At 42.2% G+C, this 22,415-nt stretch overlaps 1 protein-coding gene across 6 annotated transcripts in view; it reads right to left on the reverse strand.

Moving 5' to 3' along the window:
* arhgef18b (rho/rac guanine nucleotide exchange factor (GEF) 18b) overlaps positions 1-22,415 on the reverse strand; it is a 46,626-nt gene that overhangs the window by 16,966 nt on the left and 7,245 nt on the right. For all 6 annotated transcript variants that reach the window (XM_079505102.1, XM_079505099.1, XM_079505101.1 and 3 more), the window contains 17 exons: positions 18,563-18,630; positions 17,806-17,851; positions 16,045-16,285; positions 15,228-15,334; positions 12,223-12,363; positions 7,416-7,666; positions 7,099-7,224; positions 6,881-6,998; positions 6,364-6,618; positions 5,695-5,771; positions 5,275-5,453; positions 5,059-5,132; positions 4,120-4,305; positions 3,833-3,979; positions 3,283-3,389; positions 1,549-1,620; positions 1,084-1,131 (listed from right to left, as the gene is read on the reverse strand). In XM_079505102.1, the coding sequence (XP_079361228.1) occupies positions 1,084-1,131; positions 1,549-1,620; positions 3,283-3,389; positions 3,833-3,979; positions 4,120-4,305; positions 5,059-5,132; positions 5,275-5,453; positions 5,695-5,771; positions 6,364-6,618; positions 6,881-6,998; positions 7,099-7,224; positions 7,416-7,666; positions 12,223-12,363; positions 15,228-15,334; positions 16,045-16,285; positions 17,806-17,851; positions 18,563-18,630 (2,243 nt within the window). The remainder of the gene's footprint in view (positions 1-1,083; positions 1,132-1,548; positions 1,621-3,282; positions 3,390-3,832; positions 3,980-4,119; positions 4,306-5,058; positions 5,133-5,274; positions 5,454-5,694; positions 5,772-6,363; positions 6,619-6,880; positions 6,999-7,098; positions 7,225-7,415; positions 7,667-12,222; positions 12,364-15,227; positions 15,335-16,044; positions 16,286-17,805; positions 17,852-18,562; positions 18,631-22,415) is intronic.

A 22,415-nucleotide genomic window follows, 5' to 3' on the forward strand; every position in this document is an offset into this window, starting at 1 on the left:
AATTCAAACTTCATTCCAGACACACAGGGGGTCCATAGAGTACACAGATCACAGACACCACACATTACAAATCAAAAAACGTTTTGCTATATTGAGGATCTTTGGCTGGACCTGCAAGAACCAGCGCTACACACACACACACGTCATTGACTGACTGACTCAGTCAAAAGATAATTACAATAGTTAACTTACAATTAGTTCATCCTTTCTCTTTATTTCAAATCAAACATCGCAAGATATGATGTAAAGTTGTAAACTATTGCTACTGCGACAACAGTTACATTTTCTTTTATTAAGATAAAGCATAACCACCATGCCATGTGACACTTCAACAACAAATATCCTGGCACCAACTGTTGTACCCATTGTCTGAGTTACTTAGTGCAGTTTCCATTACTTGGATACTGCACTCACTCTATGGCGTATATGATGCCAGTACTATGATGATGCACATCGGAACGCATGCCCCTACAGTTATGAAATACTTTTGTACCCATTGTCCGAGAACTCAGTACAGTACCTATTAGCCAGTATCATAGTACTTGGAAGACAGTCTATGACATCAATTGATGATATGCACACGGCTGTTCTAAAAAAATCTGCAGATCTGTCTGTCTGGGATATCTGTTTGTCCATGTCCCTTTTATGTCATTTTGCACATCAACACATTGATGATATCCCGGATGTCATCGATGTGTCGTGACTCGTAATACCTATGATGATATGCACACGGCTGCCATATTGCCAGCAAGGTGCTACCGAGGTGCAACTTCCCATAGACAGCCCATCCATCCAAACAGAAAAGTCCTATTTCATTGTATTAAATAACATCAAACTCACCAACATTGCAGCTGTACGAAAAGCTTGAATTATCGTCTTACTATCTGCAAAGTGTTTGTTTCATAAAAATCCACCGTAGACATGTTATGAGCTACTTCCTGTCAATAACTTCCTTGCAGATGATTATTTTTCTAAGTGCTAAATAACGAGTGCTTGTCTCGTTAGATGCATTACAGATTACATGAAGACTATTTTCAGAGAGGAAGACACGTGGTCTCTAGTGACACAACGTTGATGTCTCACCTGTAGACTGTAGAGTCTCTGGGACAGCATCAGTACTTTGTCAAAGAACTGAAAAGACAAAAACAGAAACAAAAGGTCAAATGTATGCTATCAAACAGCCACTGAGATGATGTAAATGTTCAATCAGAATGATAAATCCGGTAATGTGTCCACACCAAGAATAATAACCATAATGATAACGATGAGCAGCCACACTGAACGATAACGTTCAGTAAACATGTCGAACGTAGGTGATGTACTGAACATGACGTGTTGAACGGGCTGCCCTGTATAATACATTCAGATGGGTTGGTGATTGGCTGTCATTGTTTTGCTCTGAAAAAGTTCCCAATGACATCCGCATGAGTTAGAACGATGTATAAAATGATATATTTATAGTTATCAGTGATCATAGTCATCATTCTTGGTGCCCTTAACACAGCCTTAACACAGGGTGACAGATCAGAGAGCAAGCTTGGAGCTAACCTCAGCCTCGGGGAAGGCATTGGACCAGATGCGGTTCCAGGTGGCTGGGGAAGAGCAGCAGCTCTCATCAACCTGAGCAACAAGATAGACATCAACAAGTCGTACACAGATCACGAAGCAGTGACACAAACATTACCGATGGTTAACCAAAATGGTGGGTTATGGGTAATGTGCTGTACTAACACTCGGGATCAGTAAGATCAGCGTGTTTAAGGTGACTGTCTGATTCTAAAAACGCGTTCTGAATCCTGACCTTTTTCTGAAAAAATTACAAAAACAATTATGTTGTTATAAACTATACATAGCAACAAGAACCCAAACATGGGTTCCCATCTTGAAAGGTAAAAACCCCAAAAGGGGTTTCTATCCTAAATGTTTTAAGGTAGATGAAAGATGGCTGGGTTGACCAGAGTGAGATCATCCTATTTTGCTGGGTCTTAGGGCCCAGAACCTTGCACTAAGGACAGGTTAATACAATGTTCAGGAAATATTGTTTCAGTGTTGAGGGCTTAATCTATTTATGAGCAAACACAGTTACCTAAGAGAACAAGGTTAAAGTCAACATGAGGACATGGAAACTTTCTGAGTGACGAATGACTTGGCCTGGACACTGTTATTTACAGAAAATACCTGGACACTGTGACGGCGTGACACAGTCATGAGGTACCGTACATGTTTGTGTGTGTGTGTGTGTTGCATATCGTGTATGTGTGCCGATAGTCCGTGTGTACTAGTTATAGTGTGTAATAGTGTGGTGCATGCGTAACCATCATAGTGTGTGACGCGCGCGTGTGAGTGAGAGAGAAAGATTGTGTGTGTGTGTGTGTAACTAGGTACAAACTCAGTGAGCAGTCTTGCGATCGAGAAAGACGTCATAGGAAGCCCTAGAGAAGACAGGCTATGAACCCACTGCACACAAAATGAAGTGGAAACTGAGCTACATTTCCTAACCATCTGTCCCTAACCATCCATAACGGGTTACAACTCGGACGGGGCTGAGTCTGCTGTAGACGGCACCCCTTCGTCATTGTCTATGGGGTGGATTTCAGTGTCATATGTACAGATTTCTAGGTGTGCATGTACAGAATTGCAATTCCAAAAATCATTGTTAAGGAATGGAAGTCTGAGGATTTGCCTCCAGCACATGTATGGTTCACTCAGCTTGGTACTGTGGCTGCTTTGGAGAAGTTATGAATAATCAGCTGGATAAATATGATTTGAAGTGGAACGTGTTCCTCAGTCATGTTGCAGGTCCTTGATGTGATCCATGGTCAGGCAATGCCCTTTTGATTAACTTACTGTCTTAGTATACATATGATACGATGCTGCGTGTTTGGTCGTGTAAACTAATTTAAACTTTTAATTTGATTCATTTTAATTTGTATTTGTTTATCTTGTCTATCCTTGTTTTATATTATGTTTTTGTGCTCATACATAATGTCCATGTAGACGTATTCTGTTGTTGTTGTTGCTTGTGCTGAGTGTACTGATCATAAAAAAAAGAATTGCAATTCCATACATATTTACGTATTTCTGTGACACTGGGTAGAGAAATTGATTTATTGGAGATTCTGACTTTCAATTGTGTATACATTGTTTTGATTGTATTGTTCCACCTTTTGCTTTAGTAATGTAAACGTATGTAATAAAGCCCTTTGAATTGAAGTGTGTCTCTGTGTATGTGTGTGGGTGTGTCTCTGTGTCCGTGTGTCCGTGTGTGTGTGTGTGTCCCACCGTCTGCTCCAGGGTGTGGCTGCCACAGATCTCTTTGAGCTGAGGGTCAGAGCTGGCTCTCTGGCTCCTGTCTCTACCAGAACAGTTCTTCTTCTTCACATTGCCATCTGGCACGCACACACGCACACGCAGACACACACACACACACACACACACACACACACACACACACACACACACACACACACAGATAAAGAGACAAACACACACAGAGAAATACACAAATAAACCAAAAGATGGACGAGCACAACACAGGCATATAACAAACAGATACACCCAAACATGAACAAACATTAACAACGTCTATAGACATAAGATATAAGAAAGCACCCATATGCAAGGTGTTTTGTTGCTGGTGTTGTGCACCAAGTCTCTAACTAAATTCCCAACTGACTAATTAACTATCAAGATCAGTCAATAAATTCAACCAAAACAACCAATAGGCTTGAATTTCTCCAATTTATTTTTGAAGTTGAGAATAGCAGGTATGAAGGCCTTTAGTGGAGGCCCTAAGTGGACTTCCTCTGAGCGTGGTGTGCGCTGGACTCACTCTTGTGGAGGATGGCTGGGCTGCTATCGTAGCCCCCGAAGGTGCCTGCTCTCCTGGGCAGAGCCCCGGAGGTGCCCCCCTCCTCTGAGCGTGGAGCTGGAGCCTCCTCCCTCACTCCAGACTGTAGCAGTTTCTGAAGGTTCTCCACTGGGTTGCAGGGATGGGAATATGTAGATGTATAAGTATATACAGAATGTAAACTGGAAATGTATGTGGGCACAGTCAAATTCACACAATTTTGGCAATGTTGCCAATTGCAATTCTCTGGTGATCAATGAGATACCTACCCTCAGTGATGGCTCCTTTGAGCAGAGTCTCCCCCTGCTGGAGGTCAGAGGCATCACCTCGGAGCAGCAGTCTGGAGCGGGAGGCAGTGTCCTCAAGTCCAGTCACAGACTCTGCCATGTCTGCAAAGAGCTGGAGCTTCTCAGTCAGAGCCTGGATGATCACCGTGTCTTTTTGGCTCAGACGCTCTGGGAGTTAGGAAAGAAATGTGTGAATGAAGTGGAATGGCATAATTTCTAACTTCTTACCCTGGATGAGGATCTGAAATGTTGTCATGCGCACGCACGCACACGCACGCGCACACGCACACACACACACACACACACACACACACACACACACACACACACACACACACACACACACACACACACACACACACACACACACACACACACACACACACACACACACACACACACACACACACACACACACACACACACACACACACACACACACACACACACACTCCCTAGATGACAAAAGTTTAAAAATCCACATCATCAAAACTAAAGCAACAACCTGATGATTTTTCAGATTAGCGTGATGCATGAGCACCTTCTAGTGGGCAAAGAAGGCAAGTTTAGGGGAAATGTCCACAGAAAGTGATTTTGTTTTTTAGTTGTCATGCATTTCTATGGTAAAGACACGCTGGGTCACTCCTCTTCCCAGTGACCAAGCAATCTTTTGGAGAGGAGTGTTGCTCATCAATCTCTTAACCTCCTGGCTGTGGCAAGCCAGTCATTTACAACCTGATATTTACGTTGTTTCAACCAGGCTATTTGTGTTAATAACACACATTACGCACAACGTTCGACCACAGCAACGGCCCCATAGTCCTTCATTGCTGATGCTGAACCGCTGAAGACAGTGTATTTATTATTCGTCATTGAGGTCTGTTGTTATTCTCACTGTGTCAAGAAGTCATTCCTAGTTACCTTGGAAGTCTTTAAACCTGGCAGCTCGTGCCTCCTCCTCCTCACTGAACAGCCTCTCTTCAGTATGTGGACAGCTGAGAAGGAGAGAGGTGTGGATAAGATGTGGGGACAGGTGAACACACTTTAGCAGTATTGCGCTAGTGATTAAAGGCGGTGTGTATTCAGGAGAACATGTGCACGCAACATTTTTGCGTCTCCTTTTTAAATGGAGTTTACCTCTCGACAGCTTGTCGTATTTGGCTCATCCAGGCGTTTCTCTCCTCCTTGGAGGTGGTGTGGATCTCGTACATCTCCGGCTCGCTGGAGGAGGCACAGATGAGGAACATGGCCTTCTCCTCGTGAGCCACCTCCCTGACAATCAGCTTCTGGAGAGAGATCACTGGCGGCTTGTTGTCCTAGAATGGAGAGAGAGCGAGAGAGATCATTCGTCGGTTGTGTAAACAGATCAACCGATTTGAAGTCATGAATTGAAATATTCTGAACTGAAACGGGAGTGAAAAGATTTCACCGACTTGTGGGGACAATTAATTCTCATTTACCATTCAATCATATTAATGTATGATGCACATACACACTGCAGTAGTTGTCATGCAACACATAATGGCATATACTGTAGAGATACACTAGTCTACTCACCACTGTAGCAAACACATATCGCTGGTCCTTCTCTTGCAGCAAGAGCACCACATCGGACAACAGCACGGCCAGAATTTCTACAGGGGTGGAAATTAGAAATAGCCTTTATTAAACAATGTAACGAAATGGACATATGAAAGCCATACACTGATAAACATTTTTAAAATTATTGAAATAAAATAGTATGACACATTATATCTACTATATGTTAGGCATTATGCATTGCTTTTAGCAATGACAATGGAAATGGCAATGTCTAGTGGAAATGTCTCCCTAATCAAGAGTACTTGAACTAGAATGCCAGTCTTTACCCTTTACATACTACATAAGACTAGTTCATAAGCACAATACCGGACAATAAAAAAGTGTCTGTTTGATTAAAACTGTTCCCAAATATGATTGCCTGGTCACCGCTGGCCATGATTCACATTGGCCTTGATTCATTTCTTCCACACCAGAGTACACTTCATTCAACTGTATTCAATGTTTTCACATTGCAGCGATCCATATCCATGTACACTTCAATCGGGCCAGAGACTACCTCCATGTGGTCCCGGGAACGGTTGGGTGATCCGCTCCCGGTACGCAGCATTCACACTACCACAAGTGGTCCCGAGTGCACACACGGGACCATAGTGTGAATCTACCCTAAGTGTATATATATAGTACCTTTGAGTCTACCAGAGGCAGCTTTCCAGTTGACTGTGCCCTCATGCAGGAGCCACCTCCTGCCCTGCGCCAGGTCCTCCCTGCGGCACACACGGCCATCTTTGAACTTGCCCAGCACCTTGGGCTCCATCTTGTTGTGGATGTCCCGCAGTCGAGAGGCCTTCTCGTAGATATTGACCAGTGCGTCCACCCGGACGATGGTGTCTTTGATCAGACCCAGCGCCCGTGTCAGCTCCTCATGTTCCTCAGTACCGGCTAGAGACACAACGCACACCCACACAGCTTAGATGGAGCAAATCGCAAAACACTGTCACTGATGCCACCCCTGAAGCAAGTTATAATTACTAAATGAATGAGACAGCAATACTTTAATACTTTAATTTTCATCATTATCCATTCACAGCTGAGAGTTATTTAGCAAAGACTACCTTCACTTGCTGTGTAGCTTAGCTGTCATGAAACACAAATATTATGAGGAATGAAATAAGGATTTGAGAATGTGTGCAGCACACTTTACCTTCAGTGTTTTGTAGAATGCGCTCCACTAGCACTGGATACTTGGTGATGCGCTGCGTCACCAGCAGAATACACTCAGTCACTCCTAACCTCCGCACAATGGACAGATTGTTGAGTTTCTGACAGGTAAGAACAGAAGAGAACCGTATTTTAGAATATGAAACGTTTTGTCTCAGAGAGTGGATTTCAAATGAAAGCAGAAGAATGCCAAATGCTCACTCGTATGAGGTGCTGGAACTTCTTGTTGTTCTGCAGCTGTTCTTTGTAGTAGCTGACAGCCTCAGTGTGGTGGCTACAGAAATCTCCGTAGCACTCCTTCATCCTGTCTCCTATATCACCTGAGAACTGGACAACAAATACAACAGTCACCTCTGATGGCCAGAAGGCTCATTATTCTGTTCGCACAACCTAGGGTGGCATGGGTGTCATGTTGGGAATGTATATAAAAAAATCTTGTCGTGTCCTTGGCATGTGTATGTGTGAGTGAATATCTGCATGCACAATGTATGCTTGCTGGACCCTACTACGGCCAGTACCTGTGTGATCAGTATATCGGCCAGTCTATTGATAGAGTAGTTCCTGTCGTTGGGTGACAGAAGGCTCTCCCGCCGTCGTTCTTTGAGGCGGGACAGGAAGTTGGTGTGGAGTTCCAGGAGTTTTTCCAGCCGAGGGAAGAGACAGTCCAGCCTTCCCGGGTCCATCTGCAGGTTCTCCTTCAGCTCCTGGATGTACACTCGCAACATGATCTTCAGGGTCCTCACGTGGTGCATCTCTGTCTGCATCAGTTCTATACCAAGGAACAGAAGCATTATTACTGCTCCTATTAGTACAGGCTTTAGTTTAGACATACTATTGGTCCGACTGTCATTAGACCGACAACCTACCTTGAACCCGAACCTAACCCTAACCAACAAGCACGGGAGCAGCGCATGTTCGACCGCATGTGCGACCGCATGTCAGTCCGTTGGTGTCTAATCTGTGTGTGCATCCCCTATTATTTTAGAGGCAGGCAATGGACTAGGGTCTCTGTCCTCACAAACTCAATGGTCAATAATGTATTCTATTTAGAGCTGCAGCCATATTATCGTACATGAACATTACATTAGAGTTGGGCAGTTGGACCTTTTTTGGTAAATGTTTAACCTTTGGACTGTGGTCAGTTAAACGTGGTTAACAGTCTATGACATCATATCAATAAATTAAGTTGCAGTCCTATGTGTGGGCAGTTCAAATAGGACCGAAAACATCAGTGTGACATACATTAGGTCCATCTGAATCTGAAATGTTTTCTTCTCTTCAAATGTTTTATGAACAATTATATCATTAACATTTTATATATTTTTAATTTGTTAATGTCGGTTATTAGTCCTTAGTCCTTAAAAGTTAGTGACCATTTAACTGTCCATCTCTAATGCACATACTGTTTTTGCATGTTCTCCACGGTATGTTTGAAATTTGAATCATGTATGTCAATAATTTCTCTGGCTATTTTCAGCTTGACTATTCGACTCAAGCTATGCTTAAAAAAAAAGAAAAAGAATGAGGGAAAAGGTATCCATAGACTTGGCTCCCACATGATGTCACAGGGGGTATGCTGAAGAATTCCTGTAGTCAAAGTATCTCATTAGTGTGGTTGCCCAAAGGGCAACCAGACTATTGCAATTGTAACACTTTCTTTATTTCTTTATTTGATACACTACTTCTCCCACAGTTTTGGCAGCACGCACTTGAGCCATATCTCAAATTGACCGAATTCATCGGGAAGGATGTGCTTGTATTTTTTTAAGAGAAATGTTGTATAGTTTAATTGATTAACTATTGACATGAATGGTAAAATGCGATTTTTCGCATTTTCTCACATTCAAGTATTTTTCCTCAGAGACTGTAATCACTATAGTTACAAAACTTGGAGGGTAGGTTCATAATAATTACTAAAATTAATCAACTTATAATGTTATCGGTCGGCCTCATGGTGGCGCTATAACAGCCCACTTTACGTTTTGGCTTATAACTCTTGAACCGTAGGTTGTAAAATCAAAATTATATTTTTCCCTGGCTTGGGTCATGACGCATCTCCCCATATAGGCCACGCCCATTTGCGTCATGATAGATTTTCCGCCATTTTGAATTTTCTCCAAAACACACTTTTTGCTTCTCCTCCTACAGATTTTGCCCAAATCTCACAAGAATTGGTACACATGATCTCTGGACTGTTCCGATGAAAACACCACAGGCGGAATTTTGATGCGCATCGTTCGGCCGTAATTGGCTTCCGAAGTTAGTGGGAGGGGCCTATTTTACAAAGAATGCCACAAATCACGAACCAAACGTCCAATCAACTCCAAATTTGAATCAAATGTCGTGGGTGGTTTAATCAACCAAAAGCCAAAAGCAATTCCATTTTCATCCATAGGGGGCGCCACAAATGCGAAGATTTTAACCGTTTGTCGCAAAAAAACATGATTTTTGGGGGCATAAATCCCCTCGAATTACTTACACATGATCACAGGGGTGACGCGACATTGTAATTGGCTGGCAATATTAGTGGGAGGGGCCTATGTAAGCGACAGCGGCAACCACACTTTGCACTTTTTCAGTTTATATTCATATTTGAATAGAAAAGAGAGGTCGCACACAATGCATCGCATCGCGACGCATTGTGAGCTTGTAGAGCAGCTATTTTCAAATGGAATACAGTCAAGTAAAGTACAAATACCTCAAAATTTTACTTAAGTACAGTATTTGAGTAAATGTACTTAGTTACTTTCCACCACTGGGTTAACGGCAGGAGGATGAGTTAACAAAACGTCAACAAAGAGAGAAGTATATGACCAAGCTGTCCGTCTGACAAAAAAGATTACGAAAGAAAGGAGAGAGAAGTATGACTAAGACACAGAAGTGGTCAATGTTATCCTCAACTTCATATTGACATCTGTTGTCCAGATCATATCTCACACCAGGGCTGCAGGGCTGAATCATTCAGGCCGCGGTAGTCAAGTCATACACCCAGCCAGGCCACCCTATCCCCACACGCATGTACGTTTGGATTACAACAGAGCCATAGAGTATAGACAGAGTTGCGACATTGAGGGGGCAGAAAACAGCCCGGTCACGTGGTTCATGTACTCGCGCGAGCCCTATCGACTACAATAGATTCTGTAAACTTCCGGTGTCCCTATTCGCCAATAGAAGTCTATGTAGAAGAGGACTGGCCCCATGAAGTGAACGGAGTTGTCGTAACTCTGTCTATACTCTATGGGCTCTGGATTACAAGTAGGGCTGCACGACATGGACAAAATTTCATATCTCTGTATTTATGCCAAATATTGCGATATCGATATGATATACGATATTACCGTTAAAATTTCATATTCTGCATTTTAAGTGTTGCAACACTTATACATACACGTGTGGGGATTGAAAAACCATAAAACCTGGGTGATCTACTGTATGCTATCAAATTGTATGTTATACTTTAGCTATTGAAAAATAGCAGATCTACAAGCTCATAGCGGTCTGCTATTTTTTTTAAATCGAGAAAATGTGGTGCAAATCTTTGAATATATATTCTGTCAAAGCGATCGTTTTTAACTCAATCTTTGCTTCATGGGGGATCCCTGGAACAACATATTTTCAGATGGGGGTCGGCGGCCAATTACATATATTTTTGGGGTCCTTGACATGAAAAACTTTAAGAACGACTGACATAGAAACATAGGCTTTTCAGAAAACTGTCAGGATTTAGAAGACATTTGCAGAAACGTCTTCAGGTCTAAATGGGTTAAGAGCGTATCGGACCGCATCTCCATGATATGATCTACTGCACCATGGATATGTCAACATGAAGTCGAAATGAGTCATAGTTCTCTCTTTTTGTATCTTTTTGTCATCAGTTTCCTCCTTTAAGTGAAAGAAAAGTAGTGTCAAAATATCTTTTGTATATTCGGTTTCAAAACAGGCCGTATGTGGATACACTATAGTAGCTTTTCGTGCTGGGGCCCTTTACTTTAGAATCATATGATAGACTGACTGATCAGCTGGTTATGTTCTTTCACCACTTTATTATTTGTATATGTAACAATACATAACATTATATGAGAGCCGCTATAATTAAGATTTCCAGGGTGAATGCCTCTGACTTAATTGGCCTAATTTTCTACAGTGCCACCCTGCTCTTTGGGCCCTGCAGGGCTTGTGCCCAGAATTTCCCATTCAGGAATCCAGCTCTGACGCATCCCCAAAGCTAGTTAGTGCAACCAGACTATTATAATTGTAACACTTTATTATTATTATTAGACTATTGTAATTGTAACACTGTATTAGTGTGGTTGCCTATGGGCAACCATACTATTGTTCCCCTTACCTTTTCTTTTCATTCATTAGTGTGGGCAACCAGACTATTGTAATTGTAACACTTTATTTATTATTAGTGTGGTTGCCAGACTATTGTAATTGTAACACTTTATTTTTACTGGAGTAAGACATTTTTTGAAACGCTACGCACTTGAGCCATATGTCAAATCGACGACTTCATCGGGAATGGTGTGCTTGCTCATTGCTAAGAGAAATGTTGTATAGTTTAATTGATATTAATTAATTAGTAAATTAATTTTCCCCATTCACTTAACATGGGAAGATCTAAAAGTCCAACTCAAGTATTTTTGAGTTGGACTATGTAAGCGACTGCGGCAACCACACTTTGCAATTTTTTTAAATTGCGACCTTTCTAGTTTCTGTTTGAAATTGTCCTTCTTGCTACGTTCTTGATCTTTTTCATTTTCTGATACACATGGTGTTACCAGCTGCTTCTCTTGTGTCCCTCCCAGTTCTACTCCCTACTGAACAGGGATTACAGCAAACAGTCACTATTGCAGCAACAGAGAACGCCCTCCCCTACCGCCATCCCACCAACAAAGAAAGCCAATTTTGTTGTATTGTGTCATTAAATTATGTTGAGCACCTACTCTATGTAGAACTCTGCTATGCATGTCAGAGGAAAGGCTAGTGGGTGACGTGAGAGCAGGTATGTTACTGCTATTTTAATGTACTGTAGGCCCGTATGGTCATATCACATATTCTCTGAACTAGGCTCATCATGAGACCTCTAGAAGGCTAACAGCAATAACCAGATAATGTAGCCTTTTCCCACCAATCATTCTTCTTCCTATTTAGTCATTATGTCAATTCCCAACTTTCCCCACACACACACGTCACTGCTAAACCCTACAGTTGGTCATGTGGGAGGGTCTACATGAGCACGTCTCCTGTGACATACATGACGTTGTCAGCCACTTCTCTTCTCTTGACAGTGAGGAGTGAACACATTCACATGCATAGACTCACCGTATATCACATCCTGTCTCTTCACCATTTCTTTAGTAAATGTCTTCACATACTGCTGGTCGACCTCCATACTCCAGGACTCAGCTTCCAGGTCCTGAGCGTCTGAATCCAGATCAGCTCGCACTGCTGCATAGTGAGCATCTGCAGGAAAGAACCAAGGCGTCAGCAACCATGATAGACAACTGCAGTGATCAAATCTATTGAACCCTAATCTGTCTACAAGTATGAGAGTATCTTTTCTGTTCCTCCAGTAGTGGTACAGGCTCCAGTTGGCCACATGTGGATCTTGGAGTCCCAGAGATCAAATGGGGGTCCGGTGGCCTATTGCATATCAAACTGGGGGTCCTTGAAATTAAAAAGTTTGAGAATCCCTGTCTTCCTGAGACCCAGCATCAGTTTTTGTACATTTTCTCGAATAATATACTCTATTCAGTCCTGTTGTTACTTACAGATGACACCCCGACAATGTCGGGGCTGTGGCCATAGAGCTAGAATATATCTAGGGAACGAATTGAGGAGCGATAGCCCCGCTATTCACTTCAATGGAAGTTGCTCAGTGGTGTTTTGAAGGGGGGGGGGGTAGGCATTGCGCGTCATCATACCAAAACCTAACTCACGGAAGACAGTTGACTGGCCCTTAAGTAGGCAGGCTATCCGCTGCTATATTATTATTATTATTAAGGGACCAAGAAGTCACAAAGTAACTTTGGTCACTTATTGTTTGTGTTTTTTTTTCTTCTTCTTCTTCTTCTTCTTCCGCCAAAAATTGCAGTTCTGACTGAACGGTGCAGTCGGTTTTCGCGAAACGCGGTAATCTGGTAGAGGGCCATGCCAAACGGTGACTATGCGAAGCCCATGAAGATTGGCCAAATGGTGGCGCTATAGCACTCAATTGAAAATGAAAACTTTGAACGTGAATATCTCATGAACCGTTTGACCGTTAGCAATGACACTTTGATACACATGTGTCTCCTCATGCCGAACAACTTTCGTGTTCTGACTTTTGACCTTTGACCTTTAGATCACCCGCCATTTTTAATTATATGAAAAACAGTTCAAATGTATCTCCTCCCAGGATCTTTGATCAAAATGCACAAAAACGTCTACACGTGAACTTTGGACCTATACGGACAAATAATCGTAGTATATTTCTTTTAGGTCAAAAAATTAAGTTTTTATGAGCAAATGAAAATTGCTGGTTTGTGAAAATTCTTCTTTTGTCCCTAATACATACATGCAGCGTCATATGCTTTTGCAACTGTACAGTATGGTAAAGGGTCATGCCAAATAGCACTGAAAGCAGTCTTACTCCAATAGGTCAAAGGGGGGCGCTATGACAATTTTTTGAAAATGAAACATTTGAACAGGCATAACTCATGCCTCGTTTGTCCAAAAGTCATGGCACTTGTTTCCATTTGTTCCTTGACTCATGGGGAACACACGTGTCACTTTGAGCAGTTTAAAATACGCTTATACCTGATTTTCTGCCTTGTGTTTTGAGCCATTTGCATGAAATGTTAATTGTCTGTGTAGCTCAGTCAGTAGAGCTCTTGCCATGGCCTTCGTGTTCAAATCCGGGTACTGTCAACTCAGCTCGTCAGTCTTATTTGTACATATTGTTCTTATTGCGTATTGTCTTCTTTCTTGGTCCCGCCTTATCGCTGCTTGCAGCTATATTTATTATTATTATAATAATAGCTCAACATGGCTAAATGGCGTTATATCAACAATGATAGTATGATTAAAAAAAGGTTAGGCTTATGTCTTTTTCAGAAATGACTTTGCATATTTAACTAAAGTTTTCCACATGTCCAGAGTGACGCATTACTTTACCTGGGTAACATGATCTTCTGATACTCGACTGTTTTGACAATAATAATCCTGTACCGTCACCGTGTAGCGTTTTGTTTCAATAGCGCGATAGTCTACAGCTTGTTGTTGCTGCTGCTCGCTGAGCACACATGAACGTTAAAGATACCGTGCAACGAGCAACGAACCATGTACAACCCAGATTCGGCACAAACAAGGGACTAAATTCTTTTCGCTCCTATGCCACCAAAATGTGGAACGCCCTACCAACAGTCATTAAGACATGCGAATCCCTTGACTCCTTCAAAACCGCTCTCAAAGGGCACCTACGGATGGCTGCAATTCGAAACTGGCCCCCGTAAAAATAATTGCTGGTTCTCAGGAGGAGATGGACAATATTATTGAGAATCTTGGAGAACCTTTAAGGAAAGATCTGATCTGCTGACTGCTGCTGCACGGTACAGTATCTGCTGACTGCTGCTGCACGCTACAGTAGCTCTTTCATAAAAAGGGTGAGTCTAATATTACAACATGCCTTGTAACACAGAGAGGCTGACTGGGTACTATGTTGCATATTATTTGCCTGCTTGCCCTCTCCCCCCCACACACACACACACACACACACACACACACACACACACTCCAGCTTAATGAGACAGTATAAGGTGACTTGTGACTCCCACATACATTCTCCTCCCTGTCTAAAAGAGACAGGGAAGAGAGTTCGTATTTTTTACCTCATATGTAAGATAAGACAAACATTTGCCCTGCTCATTATTACTGTGGAAAGATGTACTGCATACTATACTTAAGCCATAAGAACCAATCTGGTCGCTATAAAAAAAACAAATAAACCTCACAGCTTTGAGAGCATGCTTCACAGTTTGCAAATATGCTAAACCAGTGGTCCCCAAACTTTTCAAGTCGGGACCCAAAAGAGAGATTAGACATTCACCCGGGACACAAATTAGTAAAAATAGCAGATCTACAATCGGCTATTTTCACTACTTGTTAAGGCCTGGACTGGGATGGTTGAAGATAACATTCTTCATTATGAAATGGAGTTTATGAAACCGTTGTTAACATATATTCATTTAATTGCATCAAATGTCAAGCCAAGCAAGGCTGCTGGGGGCAACTTAGCTCAGGTATTCAACTATTCATTACCAACTACATAACCCAGACAGTGAACTCACCCTCTACAATAATGGACTCTGTGGTGGAAGGAGCGATGGAAACGGTGTCTTCGTTGAAGCGTTTTAAGCGGTTGGTGTCGGTCTCGTCCATCTCCCCGAGCAGAGACCTGAGGGAAGACAACCATATGTCCAGAGTGAATCAGAATCAGGTTTACATAAGATAAAAGAAATAAAGAAATAAAAGAAAAATGAAAGTGTGTGAAATTCGTTTTCGTGCAGGTTCTATCGCTGTATACTGTAGTCAAATTCTACAAATTCCTTACTTCAGTCAAATTCTACCATTTCCTTCTGTCTCACTTTTTATTTAAGTTTATTCTCCATTTCTCTTTAGCTTTGCCTTCCTCTTCCGCACTGCCTCTCCTCCGTCTCAGAATGCAACACAAATTCCAGTTAAACAGTTAACCATTTAAGATAAGACTTTATTACTAGAGGAGTGCCACTAGACATCTTCACTTGGTCTGACTGAGTCACATTCTATCAATAAATATAGTACAAGTATAAATGTACAAGCTATCACCAGTTAATGTATGTATCTATTGGAAATTAATATATGAATAGATTCATATATTTACTATCAAGAGAATATTAGACTGATTTACAGTATGAATACAGTGTCAGTCAGCCTTAATATCTCAAAAGGAGGAGAAAACAAAAAAAGATCAACGCCATTAGATAAAACATTAAGACAAGTCTAATTAAGTCTATGTAATAAAATCAATAAAAACAGTGGAATGGAGAGACAGGGCGTCCCCCTCGCGTATTAGAAGTGAAATATCCCTTTAAGAACAATAATAGACAAAACGGCTGAGGTACTGACCCTGAGCTGCTGTGGTTGTTACGGTGATGGTGGCTGCAGCTGGACGATGTGCCTGGAAGTGCTGCGGTGGTAGTCGTGGCGGTGGTGGGGATGCTGGAGACGTGTGCGGTGGTGGGCTGAGTGCAGGCTGCCCGCGGCGTGAGGGTCATGCCTGGGGTGCGAGACGAACCCGGGGGGCCATTCACGGCCTGGGCCGACGCTGGGTCGCTCTGGTCCCGCTCCCTGTTCCGCTCTCTCGCCACTGGGGATGGAATACGACAGAGGGATGAGAGAAGAAAACGGTTAGAGGAGCGGTTAGACGAGGAGGAGGTGAAACGAGGGGACAGGGTGAGATGAGCAGATGACCAGTGAGAAGGAGAAGAGGACGACGACGACGAGGAGGAGGCCAGTGGGTTCTTGTTGGACTTCCGTCCAAGGTGTGCCCCAGGCCTCCCATACTTCACTAGCCAGGATCGGGGGAAGGATCCAAAGAAGTCGCAGGTGGCAAGGTCACGGTGCATTAACACGCGAGCCCCCAAATTGTTGTAGGACGAGCTGAAGGAGGAAGAGGAGGATGATCTTCTGGACGCTCTAGTGGCACGACCACTGCCCTTGGTTACCGCACCCTCCATTCTTACTATCAGTCAAGTGCAGTATAATGAATAGTAGAACTATGGCAAAGACAAAGATAGCCGTATATCTGTGAGAGCAGTAGGCTTCTGTCCTAATCAGAGCAAGGCTGGGACCAGATGGGATGCAGGAGAGTCCGGGCTGCAGGTGATGCTGTGTGCCAAACACTGCACAGTGGACACACAGCAGATTTATAGCATCAGTTGACCCGCCCATGTGCCTGATGATCTCATCTGGTACCTTCTAGAATCCAACAGCATGCGTGACATGTACTTCAAACTTCACAATTTTCTCATCTCTTCTCTGTCTCCACATCACCCCCGCCCCCCCTAGTTGTTTTTCTCGTTATTTCCTGACACTTCAGCCTCTGATTGGTCAGTACTCAGTACAGACCATTACAGGATTCAGCAGGAGGTAAGGGCACTCCAGCTGAGAGGGATTTTAAACTGCTATTACCACCAATATACTAAGATTATAAGCACAAGTACATTTGATGATGCTCTTGAATCGGTTTTAGCCTCTTTAAGCTTTTTACATTATTTTTACTGTTATAATCTTTGCTGCTGCATTGTCTGAAGCAAGCCAAACTAAAATAAGTTTTACTCTTGTACACAAGATGGAACAATAAAGTACAACCTTGAGGATAACAATCTCTATAGGACAATAACTGGAGCTACTGCTCTGACGTTGCACCTCTGTCTCCTGTGGCTCCACTCAAAGGCATCGTTTGTGAACAACCGTACCTTTTATTTAATGGATTGGTTCACTGCTTTTCAACTGAGAGCTCATTAACATGATTTCTTCCCATAATTTATAATCGTTCCTAGCACAACCCCAACGATGGTTATAATATTCAGGAATGTATTCATGGATGCATCTTAATCTTATAAGTATACTAATGTACACTGCAGTTGTGTATTTTAAGTTTGCGCGCACACACACACACGTTCTAAGAAGCTACCAGAACCTGTTAATTGAACACAGTGGGACTGACACAATAACTACACCCTCTGACTTCAAGCCAGCCCTCTGATCATCCCCCTTTCTCTTCATACATTAGACTATGAATGTCAATGATATAAGTAAATAAGTCTTGTGTGTGCATGTACACTTATATAATTTACTGTATATACACTATATGCATGTGCTCACCAAGGTTGGGAGAGGCTGTTGATGACGTCCTGTGCGGGGAATCTCTCTGTAGAGGACAAAAAGGACAGCATTGATTGGAAGGTATTCTTTCGAACAAAAAATAATGAGAATTATAGTATAAAATCAAGTACTGCAATAATCACACAGTCCCAGCAACATGGATGAACAAGGAACTTATAATGCCTCTGAACACTAACCACACAATCTATTATAGTGCTTCTCAACAACGTGGCACCATGGCTCTCAGCAACACTGCTTTTATATGTTTGATTGTTTGAAGTCATGGTTTTTAACCCATTTTGACCTGGGAACGATTCTAAAAATGTCTTCTACATCCTGACAGTTTTCTGAAAAAGCTATGTTTCTATGTCAGTCGTTCTTCGATTTTTCAAAACTGTCTGCTATTTTTCAATAGCTAAAGCATAACATAATGCTAACACCAAAAGGGGTTCCCGCCCAAAATGGGTTAACTCTGACATCAGCTGAGCTACAATGCTGATACAAGGACATATACTACATGACAGCAAGGCCTAATCGCAATTATTTGAGATAATTATTTATATGTTCAATGCCAAAAACACAATTAAATTGTTAATCGCAATACTTTGTGTGAATATTTCATGATCGTGACAGCCCTAATGACTAATGGTGGTATTGAATTTGACAATCATGACACTACTGGTAGGGCCTGAGGGAAAGGAAGAAAAAAAACTTGTTAGCTACAGTATGTTACATTCTATGCTGTTGTTTTTCTGACCTTGTTCCTTGTGCTGCTGCAGTCACCCAGCAGAGTCCTGCAGCTCTTGTGAACATTCACTGCACAATCTGAAAGCCAGCAAAAATGGGAATTTCAGAGTTCAGACTTTACTGTAGAAGATCCGTTGTCCATCCAGAGACCATACACATAGTGGACAAGTCAGGAATAGAGCCCCCATCCAGAGACCATACACATAGTGGACAAGTCAGGAATAGAGTCCATCCAGAGACCATACACATAGTGGACAAGTCAGGAATAGAGTCATTATTTTACGTCATTGATTACATCGGTATCGACAAATACAGTATGCAGCTGTTATTTCCTGATTTGTAACCAGTTTCAACATGGCATCTATTTTTGGGCATGTCATTTTCAAAAATATCTATCTACAATCAAAGGCACAAGCTTTTTTTTTACATTTTGGAATAGGGCTTCAACTGGTTACTGGGGTCCCTCTACTGTACTGGCACACCCGAAATCATCATATATACAATTAATGTGTGTGTGTGTGTGTGTGTGTGTGTGTGTGTGTGTGTGTGTGGTTGCGCACAGGTGGTGAAAAACAACCGTGCTGTTTTCGTGCTCAGACCCACCCACCCAGACATATAGCTCATAAATAAATATAGACTGGTGGTGAAAAACAACCGTGCTGTTTTCGTGCTCAGACCCACCCACCCAGACATATAGCTCATAAATATATATATATATATATATATATACACACACACACACACACACACACACACACACACACACACACACACACACACACAGGTGGTGAAAAACAACCGTGCTGTTTTCGTGCTCAGACCCACCCACCCAGACATATAGCTCATAAATATATATACACTTACATATAGCATAAAGGCAATTCAGATTTACAATGATTCTACCCAGCCTCTTCGCTCTGAATTTGACTTGTTACCATCAGGCAGGAGGCTTAGAGCAAAATTAGCTAAAAAGAAGGGTTACAAGACTTCCTTTGTGCCAACTGCTGTGAACATGGACAATAAAGTTTTCTTTATCTTTACTTAGCATACAACGGGAGTAGAGGGAAAGTACGAGATATCTCGTACAAAGAATTAAATATCGGTCAAAACGTCACAAATATGTATGGGAACGTTAATATTTACAGACGGAGCCTTTTGAATATCGGTCAAAACATCACAAAGCGGTATGGGAACGTTAATATTTACGTTACGAGCCCGTAATCATTAGTTAAGGATCCAAGTAGGAGAACACTTAGTCCTGCAAGTGCATTGTTCAAAATAGAGAGGAATAATACAATACAAGATAATCGCAGAAAAAGACCTCAGTCTCGTCAAGCTCACGAAGTCTGAGGCGCCCCACTGGCTCACACGGCGAGAGCAAATACAACATAAATAAGGCTATAGTCCTTCCAGCAGCTGGCCTGGCTGTGTTCTAATCTCACCCGAGGCTCTTTGCTTGAATTATGCCCTCTCTTTCTCCTGTCTTTCTTTCTATCCCTCACTATCAATAACAAGGAAATAATGCAGAAATTATTTGGGGAAAGACAGGCACAAACGTTGCGTTCGAAAATTGAGAACACAGTGGTGTGTGTGCTGGAGGCTGGCATAGTAGTAAAATTATTGATTTCATATATATTTTCTGTCAGACTGACTAGCTAATAGAGCTGTCAGAACAAATTTCTTAATATGAATGAAATTCGAAAATGAAAATTTTTTATTATAGTCTATAATGAGCTAAAATTCATTATGTAAATATTCTAATATTAAAAATAATAAAGCAATGAAATTCTAATGAGATTATAGAGGTGAACTGACAGCCCTACTAGCTAATCCTCACTCTTTCTGACCACAGTTGTGGTCATGTTCTGTCTGGCAAACAATTCAGGGATCCATAGCAACCAGTTATCCCTCCTCTCTCTAAGGGCTATCGCTCTCCCTTGGCTCATGATACAAATTATGTTGTCTTCTCGCTATACATGCCCCCCACCCCCATCTAACGTCTAGTGACGTGAGGTCGGCCTATTTCAAACACCTTTGCCTAACACAGCCATTAGAGAGACATATACCTTATAGGTACCCCCTTGAGTAGAGTATAGTGGGTCAATAACCAGTGATTTGGGAAGAAAGTGTGCGTGAGATGTTCTGTTTTTCAGTCAGTCTGTCTTTAAACACATTGATTTGCACATCTCCTAGCAACTCCATGTTTCCACGCGTGTGTGTGTGTGTGTGTGTGTGTGTGTGACACCATACATGAAGCAGAACACGTGGCTGTGGTAATTGTATAACTCTCCAGGTTACATGGGCTGCTCACAAAAGGTGCTGCAGCTCCTGATGAACAATACAATGCAAACATGTCTGATACAGCTTCTACGGTTCAGCTGCCAGAAGTGTTGCCAACCGTCCCTTGAAATATGGAATCGTCGAAGTAGCTGGCCTACGCCAGCTACTTGAAAGAAATCCATCTCAAAGTAATCCATCTACTTCTCTTGCCATTTCTTTCTGTAGACTCAAACATTTGTTGCTATTCTTTCCATCTATTTCGCCTATGAAGGATGTCATCATGTAGTCAGAGTGCACCCTGTATACAAATTGAATGATCCAATCAGATGGGATCTTGCACGATACAACCAACTATAAAGGTGAGCTCCATGGAGCACATACAGTATGCTAGGTTGCCTAACAAGGACTGTTCCAAGTTGTGGTTGCAGCCGCCAGGAGCCGAGGAAGCTGCGTGGGTAAATAGCTTTTGGAGGTGCACTCTACAGAGGTCGGTCATTGTGCGTTTCAATTCGAATTTGGGGTTGACTGGATGTTACGCTCATGATGGCTTTTCTTTTCTTGTAAAATAAAGCCCCTGAGAAAGAAGGGTTGTCCACACACTGTATATCAGCTCCCAGGAAACTTTTATTGAGTAACAACGTTTCGACCCTTCCGGGTCTTTTATATCGCCGTTAATCTCAAAGTTGGGTCTGGGAGCTGGGTCTGCAACTCGCCCTCATCCGTATAACCGCCCATGGGCCGTTATTTGCAAACTTAGTCAGCCTCATTTATATTCTATATACACAGCGTGTTGAGTTTGCAGACCTCCTATTTTCTGCGTGGTACTCACTGTGGCCTCACCACAGCGCGAAAATATAAGATCAAGGTCACAACACGCTGTGGACGCACCACTGGAGCTTGTAGATACACAAAATGACAAACATTTCACAGAATATATACCATTTTGAATTAAAACAATCGTTGTGCATAGACTGAGTATGGCACGAATAAAACTATAGATTTATTTTGGGGATGTGGAGGACGTGCACTCACCACGAATCCAAGCAGAGGTCCTCACAAGTATAGAACACCAAGTGGTCTATACTCCGTAAAGTGTATATTTTCATTGGGTACATCAGCTAGATAGCTATAAACACAATGTGAGATCACAACACTGGTATCTGTATTCAGTATCGGCTAACACTGAAATTGAGGTATCGGGATCGGATCGGAAGTGAAAAGATCGGGACAAAATAAATCGGGACATCCCTTTATATATATACTATTCATTTTCAAGGTCCGTGTACAGTAACAGTTGGCCCAATTTGGCTCAAAACAGACAAGAATCGACTTTTAGGTAGGCCTATATTTATTTTTCTCCCAAAAAGGAACATCAATAGTCTGTCCACGAGTATGTACAGTGCTAGCAAAAAAAAAAAAAAAAACGCATAACAAAATTAAGAATAAAAACAAGGAATCAAAATAACCCAAACCGTTAAGAACTATAGCAGCCTATACCATTCCATAAAGGGCCCTGGGGGAAGCTCTCCCTCATGGATGTTACCCGTGTTCCAGCCTTAATCTAACTGATTCTCTGTACCTGC

This window comes from Electrona antarctica (genome assembly GCF_951216825.1).
Source record: "Electrona antarctica genome assembly, chromosome: 7".
Classification (NCBI taxonomy): Eukaryota; Metazoa; Chordata; class Actinopteri; order Myctophiformes; family Myctophidae; genus Electrona; species Electrona antarctica.